Source organism: Natator depressus, chromosome 18, assembly GCF_965152275.1.
Source record: "Natator depressus isolate rNatDep1 chromosome 18, rNatDep2.hap1, whole genome shotgun sequence".
Taxonomy (NCBI): Eukaryota; Metazoa; Chordata; order Testudines; family Cheloniidae; genus Natator; species Natator depressus.
Window position 1 is genome coordinate 5,750,271 of NC_134251.1, and position 12,957 is coordinate 5,763,227.

At 55.4% G+C, this 12,957-nt stretch overlaps 1 protein-coding gene across 1 annotated transcript; it reads left to right on the forward strand.

The window, feature by feature from the left end:
* The first annotated feature begins 222 nt into the window (after nt 1-222).
* TMEM82 (transmembrane protein 82) lies at nt 223-12,341 on the forward strand. Its single transcript, XM_074975498.1, has 6 exons — nt 223-381; nt 465-537; nt 3,087-3,261; nt 5,060-5,468; nt 9,479-9,666; nt 10,642-12,341. The coding sequence occupies exons 1-6, from the start codon at nt 303-305 to the stop codon at nt 10,768-10,770; spliced, it is 1,053 nt and encodes a 350-aa protein (XP_074831599.1). The 5' UTR covers nt 223-302; the 3' UTR covers nt 10,771-12,341.
* Nucleotides 12,342-12,957: the final 616 nt, after the last annotated feature.

A 12,957-nucleotide genomic window follows, 5' to 3' on the forward strand; every position in this document is an offset into this window, starting at 1 on the left:
GGTGAACCCTTGTTCTGAGTAGCCCAGCTGCAGAACTAGCTTGCCTGGCTGGGTCCCTTTAACACAGGAATTCCAGGCAACCTTGTGAAGAGCCCTTCCCACTGCTGCTGGCCTGCCCACTCCCCTAGCCCTCTCTAGCCAGCTGATTGCAGGCAGGGCTCATGGAGAATGATTTACCAGCACCCTAGCCTGCTCCTGGCGCCTCTTATCAAAAGTCTCTCTGCAGACCTTTGAGACTGATCTCACCGTGCAGAGACCAGCTCCCCACACCTGATTCCAAGCTTCCTCAGTGCTGGTGAAAAATGCTCTCCTTTGAGTTCCTGGCCTCCTGGCTCCCTGGCTTGGCCTGGGGTTCCTCCCTGATGGACTCTCTCTTGCAAGGTGAGGCTAGAGCCCTTTACTGGGTTCCCTCTCTGGTCTCCTTGGCTTCCCCACGACCCACCCGGCTCTTTTCTCCCCTGCAGGGCTAATAGGAGCTTGTGCCGTGTCTGTCCTCTGCAGCCTGGTGAAGATTTATCTCTACATCCAGTGTCTGAAGTAAGTGGGGGAGGAATCGCTTGTCCCAACAAAAATGATTCCCTGAGCAGCTTTGATTTCCTCCAAGCACTTTCTCCCTGCCCCCAGGTCCCACTGCCCTGTGGGTTCACTTGAGATGGGCACCCGAGCTGCTTGAGTGCTACGTGGTGAAGAACGGACTCTGACGCCTGGCATTAAAACCCAGGCGGGTCGCAGCATCCTGGCCTGCAGCGTGACCGTACCGGGCTGTCTGGAATGGCTGGTTCTGTCCCCTGCTGGGCTCCTGCCAGTCCCCTGGTATCGGAGCTGCCCCTGGGCCTGGTGGAGGAAAATCTGTTTGAGTCTCTAGCTCTTTTTCCTTGGGCAGAGCCTTGGATCTGATTGCAAAGATTTACTGGCATCTGGGGCTAGACTGCCTCCTGGCCCTCCCCCCCCCCCCCCCCACGCACGCTGTTTACTAGCCTATAACACAAGGGTGTGATATACTTCATGCCTTGTGTAGGCCCAGCTCACTGCACACATCCCTCCATTCTCTCCCCGCCTCCCCACCCCCCACCCCCAAGATCCCTGTGTGCTGCCCCCTCATCCCCTTCTACTACAGGGACTCCCTGCAATCCCCCCACTCCTCCCTCATGCCAGGGGCACAGGGTGTCCCCCTTCCCCATAAAATTGTCTCTCTTTCTGCCCTGCATGCCAGGGGCTCTCTGTACCTACATTCCCTCTCCCCCATACCCATGGCTCTGTGGGCTTCCCTTCCGCCCCCCTCCAGCCCATTATTAATGCTGGGGGTCGGCACATTAGCCTCTATGGGGAGGATGGGCAGAGCTGGGGTGGGGGTGGTGTGACGCTGGATGGTATTAAGGGCTGCCCCCAATCAGCTCTTTGATCTGCAGAGGATTGCAGGCCTGGCTGAAGCTGCTGGCTCTGCAAACCACGTGCCAGGGTCTCCATGTGCCCCCCCCCCTTTTGTTTTTTCTGACCCCTCCCCCGCCCATCAGTAGGATTCTGCCCAGTGATGCCTAGAACATTCCCTGGCTTTTTGGAATTGATCAGACAGGGCGTTCCAAAGTTATCGTGTTACAGACATGCATTCAGGGCCCCTCTTGGCTTGGCCAACGTGTCAGATCAGGCGTATCCCAAAGGATCAGCTCCCTGGCTGGCCCCACAGTCCTCAGGCTGGCTCTGGGGGCCAGCAGGGCCAGATACTAATTACACTTGGGGAAGGGGGGGGGGGGGAAGATGGCAAAAAAGAAGTCTTTGTGCCCCACCCCGCAATGCACAGGCCACTCTTAAGGTTGCCAATTTTGGCTGGCTTTTTTCCTGGAGGTTTCATCGCATGAAATGAATCCTGGAGGGTGGGCAACCTCTGCTGGTCGAGCTGCTCAGCCCTCTCTGCGAGGACACACTAGCGCCCCTGTGGCTGGGAATTGGGTGTCTCTAGGTGGCTGTGGGGGTGCGCCCCAGAGCCCTTGCCTGCAGCACAGGGAGGAGAAAGCACCAAGCTACCCCTGCACGAAGGGGCTGTTCTGGAGCAGCTGCAGCCTATTCAACGCAGCCCCAGCTGCTTCTGGAAGGAGTCTCTTCCCTTTCGCCTTGCTCCAGCCTAGGGACACCTGCCTCCCCACCCCAGTGCTGCTCAGGGCAGGCCTGCCACCTCAAAAGCCAAGGGGGAACACCCCCTTCCCTGGCCCTGAACCCACCACCAGAGTGGATCCGCTCTCCCCCCTGGCCAGAGCCCAGGAGATGACCTGTGAGGAACAGCTGCCGGGGAGGGGGGCTGAGACAGGGGACCTGGCGTAGGTTAAAGAATGCTGGGCTGGACAGTGAAGAGATGGGTGGGTAGTTTTGGTGGGGGAAGCGTCTGGAACTGGGTTTCTTCAGGGTTATTATTTACTTTGCGGCTGAGGGGGCCTCTTGTGTGGCCAGAATTCGAGAGTCGCTGCCCGTGAGGTGGAGCCAACCTAGGGCAGCTTCGTGTGCCTGGATCTCTTGGGTCAGACCCGAAGACCCACGAGCCCAGCTGCTCTGTGAAGATCCCCTGCTCCTCATTCATAAGTGTATGGCTGAGGCCTGGTGTCTTTGACTCGAGCTCCTCCCCCCAGAACCGGTTGCATCTCGCTGGGGCAGGATGCGCATAGCTGGCCTTTATGCATAAACTAGAGCAGACACGTGACACTTCGGGATCCTGAGCTGCTATGGTAGTTATTATTGGCTGCCTTGGATGGAGGACTTGGGGAGCAGGGGGAAGCCTCCAGGCAGGAGAGGGGCCTGGATGGACCAAAGGAGAAAGCAAGAAAAGCTGCTCTTGGTTGGAGTGATGGGGGGGAGTCGGACGGCCCCTTGGGGCTTGATCCTGCAGATGCTCTGTTTCCACTGAAGCCAATGGACGTTCCCACACTCTGGCACTGCACGGAGGGGCGAGTTACAAGAACCTGGCTACAGGGGGTGAAGGTGGTTGAAGGTTAGCAGCCTGGGACCTGGACTTCCCCTAATGCAGCAGAAGGGAGGGATTCCCCCACGGACTGATCCTGAGCCAGCTGTGTCCTGAGCCTGTCTCTCTCTGTTCCCAGTGACCCGGACAGGCAGAAGGAGGAGGAGACCATCCGCTCCCAGTGGTCCGTACTGGATCACATCCACTTCTTTCTACTGACGTTGATCTTCACGGTGGTTGGGTATCGCGTGGCTGCTTTGGTGGTGCTGGAGTTTTCCCTCAGGGCTGTGTCTATGCTGCTGTCCCTGAATAAGGTGAGGAGTCGTCTCTGGGTAAGGGCCTGTGTAATAATCGCCTGATGCTCTCTGTAGTCGTGTATGAGCCATCGTTGGGACTGGATCAGGAGGGTGGATTCCTGATGCATAGTCTAGTGCACTGTAGTAATAACTTCCAGCTCTTACAGGGCACTTTTCTTCAGTAGATCTCAAAATGCTTAATAAAGGAGGTTTGTGTCATTTATCCCCATTTTACAGAAGGGGAAACCGAGGCACAGAGTGGGGTAGGGACTTGCCCAACGTCACACAGAGCCAGGAATAGAACCCAGGTCTCATGAGTCCCAGTTTAGTTCTCTATTCACTAGGCCACACTGTGCGTGGTTCTCCAACTTCCATTTGCCTGTAATATTCCTGCCCCAGGAAGCGTCCAGCCCTAGCTGATGACCTGATTATGGGTGGAGTCTATGAACACCCTGCGACTGGCCTGAGGGAGGTGCTGCAGAGCAGTCCCTTCCAGAGCTGACTCTGATTCCTTCTCCAGACCTTGCTGCTCTGAGGAGCAAGAGACTAGAGCCAGGAGTCAAACGTTGATCGGCTGAGTGGCAGCCTAGGACAGTGCTTTTCAAACTGCAGGTCTCGACCCCGGAATGGAAGGCCCTGGGTCGCGGCGGCTCTGGTCAGCACTGTCGACTGGGCCGTTAAAAGTCCCGTCGGCAGTGCTGCCCGGCTAAGGGAGGCTAGTCCCTACTTGTTCCGACACCGTGCTGCACCCTGGAAGCGGCCAGCAGCAGGTCCGGCTCCTAAGCGGGGGGGCACGGGGCTCCGTGCGCTGCCCCTGCCTCGAGCACTGGCTCCAACTGGCCAATGGTAGCTGGCGGGGACGGTGCCTGCTGCTGGCTGCTTCCGGGGCACAGTGCGGTCCGCAGTGCCAGGACAGGCAGGAAGCCTGCCTCTGCACCCCAGATGCGCCACTGACCGGGAGCTGCCAGAGGTAAGCCTGTGCCCCAACCCCCTGCCCCAGCCCTGAGCCCACACTCAAACCTGGAGCCCTTTCCTGCACCCCAATCCCCTCATCCCTGGCCCCAGCCCTGAGCCCCTCCAAACCTAGAGACCCCCTCCTGCACCCCAAACCCCTCATCCTTGGCCCCAGCCCAGAGCCCTGACCCCCTCCCACACCCAAAACCCCTCATCCCCAGCTCCAATTTTCTTCAACTGGGTTGACAGAAAAAAAGTTTGAAAACCACTGGCCTAGGGTACCAGCCACTGGCCCACCCTTCCTGGGCAGAGTCAGATGACACATGATTAGAAGCAAGTGTAGGCTCAGAGGTTTTGCACACCAGACCGTCCCTTGTCTGGGCTGCTGTGGGATGGGAGAACCTACCAGGGTCTGCAGCTCATGAAACCTCAAGGCAGGGGTCTATAGAGTCCTAACGTATGGCCCCAGGCCACAAGGGGGTGGGGGTGGAGGTGGAGGGCAGGCGAGGGGATGTTGTGCCGGACATTAGACGGCAACAGAGAACAAAGGCGCCGCCTGCATTGGGGCAGTCCCTTAGCTAAGGCGGGGGGAGGTGGATCTGAAGGAGCAGGGTTCTAGTCCCCGTGCTGCACCATGTGCACCATACTCGGCCGTCTTGTTACACCACCATTATCTTGGCTGTGGTGTAACATTACCTGCCCCATGTTGGCGGCTGCTCTCTGATGTCTTGAGTGGTTTCCATTTGCTGTGCTGGGGAATTAGACCAGCCACTGAATCCTAGCCTCCGTCTCGAGGAACACGTCCCGCTGTCCTACGGGCATGTAGCAAGCGTGCTGCATCTCCAGTGCTCTGCTTCCGCAGGGGGCGCACAGCAGCCAGTTGTACCTGCTGTGCCAGTACTCCCTGGGGTGCGGCATCTCCTGCAGCCTCAGCTACCTCCTGGAGGGGGCTCCCCACCGCAGCTGCAACCTGACCCTCAGCTTGGGCCTCGCCGGCCTGATCACCTGCTACGTCTGGAGGCTGGCCCGGCACGTCTGCACCATGTACGAGCTCCACAGCAAGGAGCGCTACTGCGGAGTCTGCATCTTCCTGCTGACCACCTGGCACGGCATCCCCACTCTGCTCTGCAACGCCCTCAAGATCACCTTCGTGGTGGCTGACCTGGCCGCTGTCGCACTGATTAACAGGGATTTCCTCACCACCTCGGAGGCCATACGCTTCTGGACGCCGCTCACCATCTGCTACACCCTGCTGGTCATCTACATGCAAGGTGAGGTCCCCGTGGCCACTAGAAAACCAGCTGAGTTCCTTCCTGGCCAGAAGGCTCCCAAGGGCCCTCGGTTTTTTTGGCAAGGGGATTTGTTTTGCGCACTTCCAGGCGTGACGGAGGAACCCCCTGGTCTTATTCATGGGAACTAACTGTTCATAATGGGACCTTTAAAACGGAGAGCTCCCAATGAGCAAGTCATAGAATCATAGAATATCAGGGTTGGAAGGGACCTCAGGAGGTCACCTAGTCCAACCCCCTGCTCAAAGCAGGACCGATCCCCAATTAAATCATCCCAGACAGGGCTTTGTCAAGCCTGACCTTAAAAACTTCTAGGGAAGGAGATTCCACCACCTCCCTAGGTAACGCATTCCAGTGTTTCACCACCCTCCTAGTGAAAAAGTTTTTCCTAATATCCAACCTAAATCTCTCCCACTGTAACTTGAGACCATTACTCCTTGTTCAGTCATCTGCTACCACTGAGAACAGTGTAGAGCCATCCTCTTTGGAACCCCCTTTCAGGTAGTTGAAAGCAGCTATCAAATCCCCCCTCATTCTTCTCTTCTGCAGACTAAACAATCCCAGTTCCCTCAGCCTCTCCTCATAAATCATGTGTTTCAGTCCCCTAATCATTTTTGTTGCCCTCCACTGGACTTTTTCCAGTTTTTCCACATCCTTCTTGTAGTGCGGGGCCCAAAACTGGACACAGTACTCCAGATGAGGCCTCACCAATGTTGAATAGAGGGGAACGATCACGTCCCTCGATCTGCTGGCAATGCCCCTACTTATACATCCCAAAACGCCATTGGCCTTCTTGGCAACAAGGGCACACTGTTGACTCATATCCAACTTCTCGTCCACTGTAACCCCTAGGTCCTTTTCTGCAGAACTGCTGCCGAGCCATTTGGTCCCTAGTCTGTAACGGTGCATGGGATTCTTCCATCCTAAGTGCAGGACTCTGCACTTGTCCTTGTTGAACCTCATCAGATTTCTTTTGGCCCAATCCTCCAATTTGTCTAGGTCCCTCTGTATCCTATCCCTACCCTCCAGCGTATCTACCACTCCTCCCAGTTTAGTGTCATCTGCAAACTTGCTGAGGGTGCAATCCACACCATCCTCCAGATCATTTATGAAGATATTGAACAAAACCGGCCCCAGGACCGACCCCTGGGGCACTCCACTTGATACCGGCTGCCAACTAGACATGGAGCCATTGATCACTACCCATTGAGCCCAACAATCTAGCCAGCTTTCTATCCACCTTATAGTCCATTCATCCAGCCCATACTTCTTTAACTTGCTGGCAAGAATACTGTGAGAGACCGTGTCAAAAGCTTTGCTAAAGTCAAGGAACAACACGTCCACTGCTTTCCCCTCATCCACAGAGCCAGTTATCTCCTCATAGAAGGCAACTAGATTAGTCAGGCATGACTTGCCCTTGGTGAATCCATGCTGACTGTTCCTGATCACTTTCCTCTCCTCTAAGTGCTTCAGAATTGATTCCTTGAAGACCTGCTCCATGATTTTTCCAGGGACTGAGGTGAGGCTGACTGGCCTGTAGTTCCCAGGATCCTCCTTCTTCCCTTTTTTAAAGATGGTCACTACATTAGCCTTTTTCCAGTCATCTGGGACCTCCCCCGATCACCATGAGTTTTCAAAGATAATGGCCAATGGCTCTGCAATCACATCCGCCAACTCCTTTAGCACTCTTGGATGCAACGCATCCAGCCCCATGGACTTGTGCTCGTCCAGCTTTTCTAAATAGTCCCGAACCACTTCTTTCTCCACAGGGGGCTGGTCACCTCCTCCCCATGCTGTGCTGCCCAGTGCAGTAGTCTGGGAGCTGACCTTGTTCGTGAAGACAGAGGCAAAAAAAGCATTGAGTACATTAGCTTTTTCCACATCCTCTGTCACTAGGTTGCCTCCCTCATTCAGTAAGGGGCCCACACTTTCCTTGACTTTCTTCTTGTTGCTAACATACCTGAAGAAACCCTTCTTGTTACTCTTAACATCTCTTGCTAGCTGCAACTCCAGGTGTGATTTGGCCTTCCTGATTTCACTCTTGCAAGCTCGAGCAATATTTTTATACTCATCCCTGGTCATTTGTCCAATTTTCCACTTCTTGTAAGCTTCTTTTTTGTATTTAAGAGCAGCAAGGATCTTGCCCATCAGTTCCCTGAGAGAGTCAAAGTCTGCTTTTCTGAAGTCCAGGGTCTGTATTCTGCTGCTCTCTTTTCTTCCTTGTGTTAGGATCCTGAACTCGACCATTTCATGGTCACTGCCTCCCAGGTTCCCATCCACTTTTGCTTCCCCTACTAATTCTTCCCGGTTTGTGAGCAGCAGGTCAAGAAGAGCTCTGCCCCTAGTTGGTTCCTCCAGCACTTGCACCAGGAAATTGTCCCAAAAACATTTTCCAAAAACTTCCTGGATTGCCTGTGCACCGCTGTAGTGCTCTCCCAGCAGATATCAGGGTGATTGATGTCTCCCATGAGAACCAGGGCCTGCGATCTAGTAACTTCTGCGAGTTGCCGGAAGAAAGCCTCGTCCACCTCATCCCCCTGGTCCGGTGGTCTATAGCAGACTCCCACCACTACATCACTCTTGTTGCACACACTTCTAAACTTAATCCAGAGACACTCAGGTTTTTCTGCAGTTTCATACTTGAGCTCTGAGCAGTCATACTGCTCCCTTACATACAGAGCAACTCCCCCACCTTTTCTGCCCTGCCTGTCCTTCCTGAACAGCTTATATCCATCCATGACAGTGTTCCAGTCATGTGAGTTATCCCACCAAGTCTCTGTTATTCCAATCACCTCATAATTCCTTGACTGTGCCAGGACTTCCAGTTCTCCCTGCTTGTTTCCCAGGCTTCGTGCATTTGTATATAGGCACTTGAGGTAACCTGCTGATCGCCCCTCTTTCTCAGTATGAGGCAGGAGCCCTCCCCTCTCACGCGCTCCTGCTCGTGCCTCCTCCCGGTATCCCGCTTCCCCACTTACCTCAGGGCTTTGGTCTCCTTCCCCCGGTGAACCTAGTTTAAAGCCCTCCTCACTAGTCCAGCTATTGGATGCAGGACAAGGGGTCAAGCTGGCCACAAGGGTATGATCAGCCAATGGGAGCTTGTTCTGATGATGAGGCGCTTCTGTTTTGCCCTTTGTTGGGGGAGCGAGTGTGGTGGGCGTGAATGTCTGGAACCAGAACGGGACCGAATTCTCTCCCGCTGCTTGTTTAGTTTTGGTAGCGCTCAGGCATGTTTCTCTCTCATTCTTAACCTCAGCATTTAGCTTTGCCCTTGCAGTGAAGCACAGTCCTGCGAACTGTTCCCACCACCTTGAGCCACAGATTATAAATCCAGAAGGGACCACTGTGATCCTCTCTTCTGACCTCCTGCATAGCACGGGTCGTAGAAATCCAATGCCTGCAGTCCATTCTCCGATTTCTGCCAAGGGCAGAGATCTGGACTGTCCTGGGCAGCAGCTCAGGAGCATGGCTTCCTGCAGCCCCTCCCTGGGGACAGAACAGATGCCAGTTTTTCTCTCCCATGGCTGCAATGTGGCTGCAAAGCTCCTTGTGTCACAAAGGGTGCGTCTATGCTGGAGCCGCAGGGGCAGTTTCCACCTTAGGTAGAGAGACGGGCATGAGATGTGGCCGAGCTCGCATACAAAACCAGCAGCGGAGCTGTGGCGGTGATGGGCTAGTCACCCTGAGAACGTTCCTGCCTGGGACCCTCGGTACATACTTCAGGTGTCTAGCCCAGCCCACCACTCGTGCCACTGCAGCTACTCTTCTGTTCTTAGCACGCTAGTTTGACCAAAGCTAGTGCAGATGTGACTGCCCGAGCTGGGAGTTACACCTCCAGCGTAGCTGTACCCAATGTCTTCGGAAGGGACCATTTCTAAGCCATTTTCCTGGCCATAGCAGCCACATGGCGTGGCTGAAGCTGCTGCCCAAGCCCAAAGGGAGGGTAGGAAATGGTTCATGCCATGACTGTGGGATGGCTTTGTTCCTGGCAGAGGAGCAGAGGCATAACCCCAGCGAGCAGATGGTCTATCAGACGGTGTTTGTGAGGATGGGAGGCCTCCTCATCCTCCTAATGACAGTGGGCCGGTGGATGGACATCATGAACATCTTCATCTCACTGGTGGGTGAGATCTGGTGCCTGGTTCGGGCAGGGATCATGCTGGACATCTGCCGGGCTCAGGTGAGACTGCCCACTGTGACAGGGTCAGGCCAGATGGCTACAGGAAAGTGATAGAAGGCAGATATATTAGCCCCAGGTTAAGTAGGTCCCTTTTCCCTGGTTAAGGTAACAGGGAAGGTTCCAGAACAATCGGGAAGCTTCTGGAAACAAGACAGGCTGATTAGAACACCTGCAGCGAATCAATTAAGACAGGCTAATTAGGGCGCCTGGGTTTAAAAAGGAGCTCACTTCAGTTTGTGGCGCGCGTGTGAGGAGCTGGGAGCAAGAGGCACTAGGAGCTGAGAGTGAGAACGTGGACTGTTGGAGGACTGAGGACTACAAGCATCATCAGACACCAGGAGGAAGGTCCTGTGGTGAGGATAAAGAAGGTGTTGGGAGGAGGCCATGGGGAAGTAGCCCAGGGAGTTGTAGCTGTCGCACAGGGCCCTGGGCTGGAACCCGGAGTAGAGGGCAGGCCCGGGTTCCCCCCAAACCTCCCAACTCCTGGTCAGACACAGGAGGAGTTGACCTGGGTGGGGGAGGAATTGTGGGAGTGCGGGGAGAGAAGTATGTTAAGCACAGTGGGTCAACAGGAACGCGGATGGGTAGCTAAGGAGTTGCCACAGAGGCAGGAGGATGAAGCCAGCCACCAGTTGCAGTGGAGCAAATGAGAACATCCTGTGCACAGCGCAAGGGCCCAGTTCTCTGGGGTGGAATGACTCTGACGCCAGCAGAGACCTGGGCCCCGAGTGTCGGAGGGAGACAGGTAGCAGCTCCTCAGGGCACTCCTGTCTGGGGAGTAGGCCAAGGCTGTGCAGCCCAGTGAGAGCCCAAGAGAGCTCCTGTGTCCTCTTGGCTATGGGACCCAGGTAGCTGCCCGTTGGCTTATCCCTGATGCTCCTCGGGCAGGCTGTGGGTGCAGGTTCTTGGCCGGAGAGGCTGTTCACTGTCTAATATTTGTGTGGTGGTCGGGGATGGGGTTTTCCTTCTCTGCAGGATTTTTCTCAAAGGTTCCCAGAACCCGGTTCCAGTTCCAGGCAGCCCCAGCCTAGGCCTGAGGCCCTTGGCAGAAAATCCAGCTCAGTGACCAAGTCCTCAAGTGGAGGGGCCGGAGCTGAGAGGTGAGGAAGGGGCTGCCGTGTTCCAGCGATGGCAAGAAAGGCAAAGCCCCAGCAACCAGGACTGAAATGTGACGTTTTAAGCTTCAGGCCGTGCCAACTGAAGCGGCTTAATTCACATGCCATATGTGCTCCAGATACCAACCAGATGCGGAGGCGATCTGCTTAGGACATGATCAAATGGACGGTTGTTAACCTGGGACGGTGCAAACTACCTAGATGGCTCTTTGCTCCCCGCACCCCAAACACACTGTGGTTGGTCGATGTGCCCCAGTCCCTGGAAATGGGGAGGCCCCCAGTCGCCCTCCGCATCGCATACTGGCGAATGGGAAACCATTCCCCCACTGTCCCTGGTGTTTAAAGGTTTCACTTTCCCTGCTGGCTCTTTCCAGATCGTCTCTAGCCTGCCCCACCCAGAAGCTCTCGTCCACTAATGATCCCAGCCTCTCCAGGTGCCTGAGCTTGCCGCACTCGTCTCAGGAGCCAGCTGTCCCTGGATCAACCCCAAAGCCAAGTTTCTTGCCCATTGAACCGGTGCATGAGGCCAGTGATGGAGGTGGGTGGAGGGGAAGAGGCCATGGTGGACAGGAGGGCTAGGAGGAGCTTGGTCCAAGCCAGACCCGGCTGCTGCCATCTGATTTTTTGGTGGCCAGCTGGATCTAGGCACAGGTGTCCCTATTGCCTGACACACGATCCCCATCGGCCCCCTGCTCAGCAGCCACTAGCGAGTGAATGGGCATGGACCTTGCTCTCCTCCTGGAGGCTGTCCCTTCAAGTCAAGGCTGAGGCCCCTCGGCAGGGTAGCAGGGGAGACAAGTTGGGGGATGGAGGTCCAGGTCCAGGCCTAGGCCTGTTAATTCAGCACCTACACACTCATTGTAAAGAATTCACTCCTAATTCATTGCCAAGGGAATACCTCTCCACACTGGGTTTTGATGCAAGTAGGGGCTCCCTCTCATCTCACAGCAGCAGGCTAGCCCTCCCCGCCATGTGTACCTCCTCAGCGTCCCTCTGCACCAGGGGCTGGGGTGTCACTCAGTACCCCTAAGCATCTAACTGTCCTGGGGGCACAGAGCCATTCCTCTGTAGCCCGTTCCACAGGGGCTCTGAAGGGGATGAGCCTGCAGCTGGGCTGGATGTTTGGGTAGCACGGGCTGGCTCAGCTGGACTGGATCTCTGAATTCTGCCTTCAGGTGAGACTGGAGCTGACCTTGAAATTCAGCAGCCCATGAGGGGACTGTCCGGACCTGCTGCTCCAGGCTTGTCTCATCCCCCTTGGCCATGTGTTTGCTCTGTCCCATTCAGGCTCTGTCTGACCTTGCACTAGCCTCTCCTTCAGAACCCTTGGCCCACCTCCTCCGGCGTGGTGATTGCAATGAGTGACTGGGCTGGGCTCCAGACACGTCCCATCATGAGACGTGAGGAGCCATGCGCATCCACTTCCGGTCTAGTGAGTTAGGCGGAAGAGGGGAATCTGTGGATGCTTGTGCTGTCAGTTGTATGACCATACGTGAGAATAAAGTGTATAAAACACACTGAGCTGGAGGGTGGGTGGCAAGAGCCCCTTCACCTTTCATTACTGCGCTTCTGACTGTTTATCATTGTCCTCTGTGGGTCCTGACCTGATCAGTGACAAGTGAGGTGCCAGGAAATGTTTAGAGCTATGTGGCCTGATGTGCTTCAATCTTCTTTTCCCCTCCCCTCCCCCCCCCCTCGTCAGCCTGCCCCCAACTTGCCCTCCTCTGATCAGCATTTGTATCTCACTAGCTTTGGCCTATCCAGCCAAGTAAGATCATGGGTGAAGGTAACATCACGGGCCAGTCCAACCTGCCAGTTCTTGGGCTCCTACCTTCCACATCAGTCATGGGTCCTGCAGAACCATTTCCACTCCTACCATGGACCCTGCTGCCACCTGGTATAAACTAGGACCGGAGAGGGGAACGGACTCTCGTAGCAGGCAGCTGAGTAGCCAGTGCTAGCAAGCCTGGCCTGACTGATGGGTCTCATGGTGCACTGCCTGCCTTGGTGAGATGGGGGCTCCAGGCCATTTGGGGGTTGTGAAATTTTGTGGGTGCTGAAGGGCTCCTGCTCCCTGGCTGAAAGGGCTATGGTGATTTTATTTTAACTCAAGCCAGCATGATTTGCTCATTTTACACGCACATGCCCCGCCCCAGTTCAAAGCCTGGCCGCATCA

What these genes read in the sequence shown, in the direction of transcription:
- TMEM82 (XM_074975498.1), top strand. Translation starts at nt 303, where the DNA reads ATGCTCTCCTTTGAGTTCCTGGCCTCCTGGCTCCCTGGCTTGGCCTGG. An exon ending in TGCTGCTGTCCCTGAATAAG is followed by an intron (nt 3,262 to 5,059) that starts GTGAGGAGTCGT and finishes CTGCTTCCGCAG; the next exon opens with GGGGCGCACAGCAGCCAGTT. An exon ending in GCTGGTCATCTACATGCAAG is followed by an intron (nt 5,469 to 9,478) that starts GTGAGGTCCCCG and finishes TGTTCCTGGCAG; the next exon opens with AGGAGCAGAGGCATAACCCC.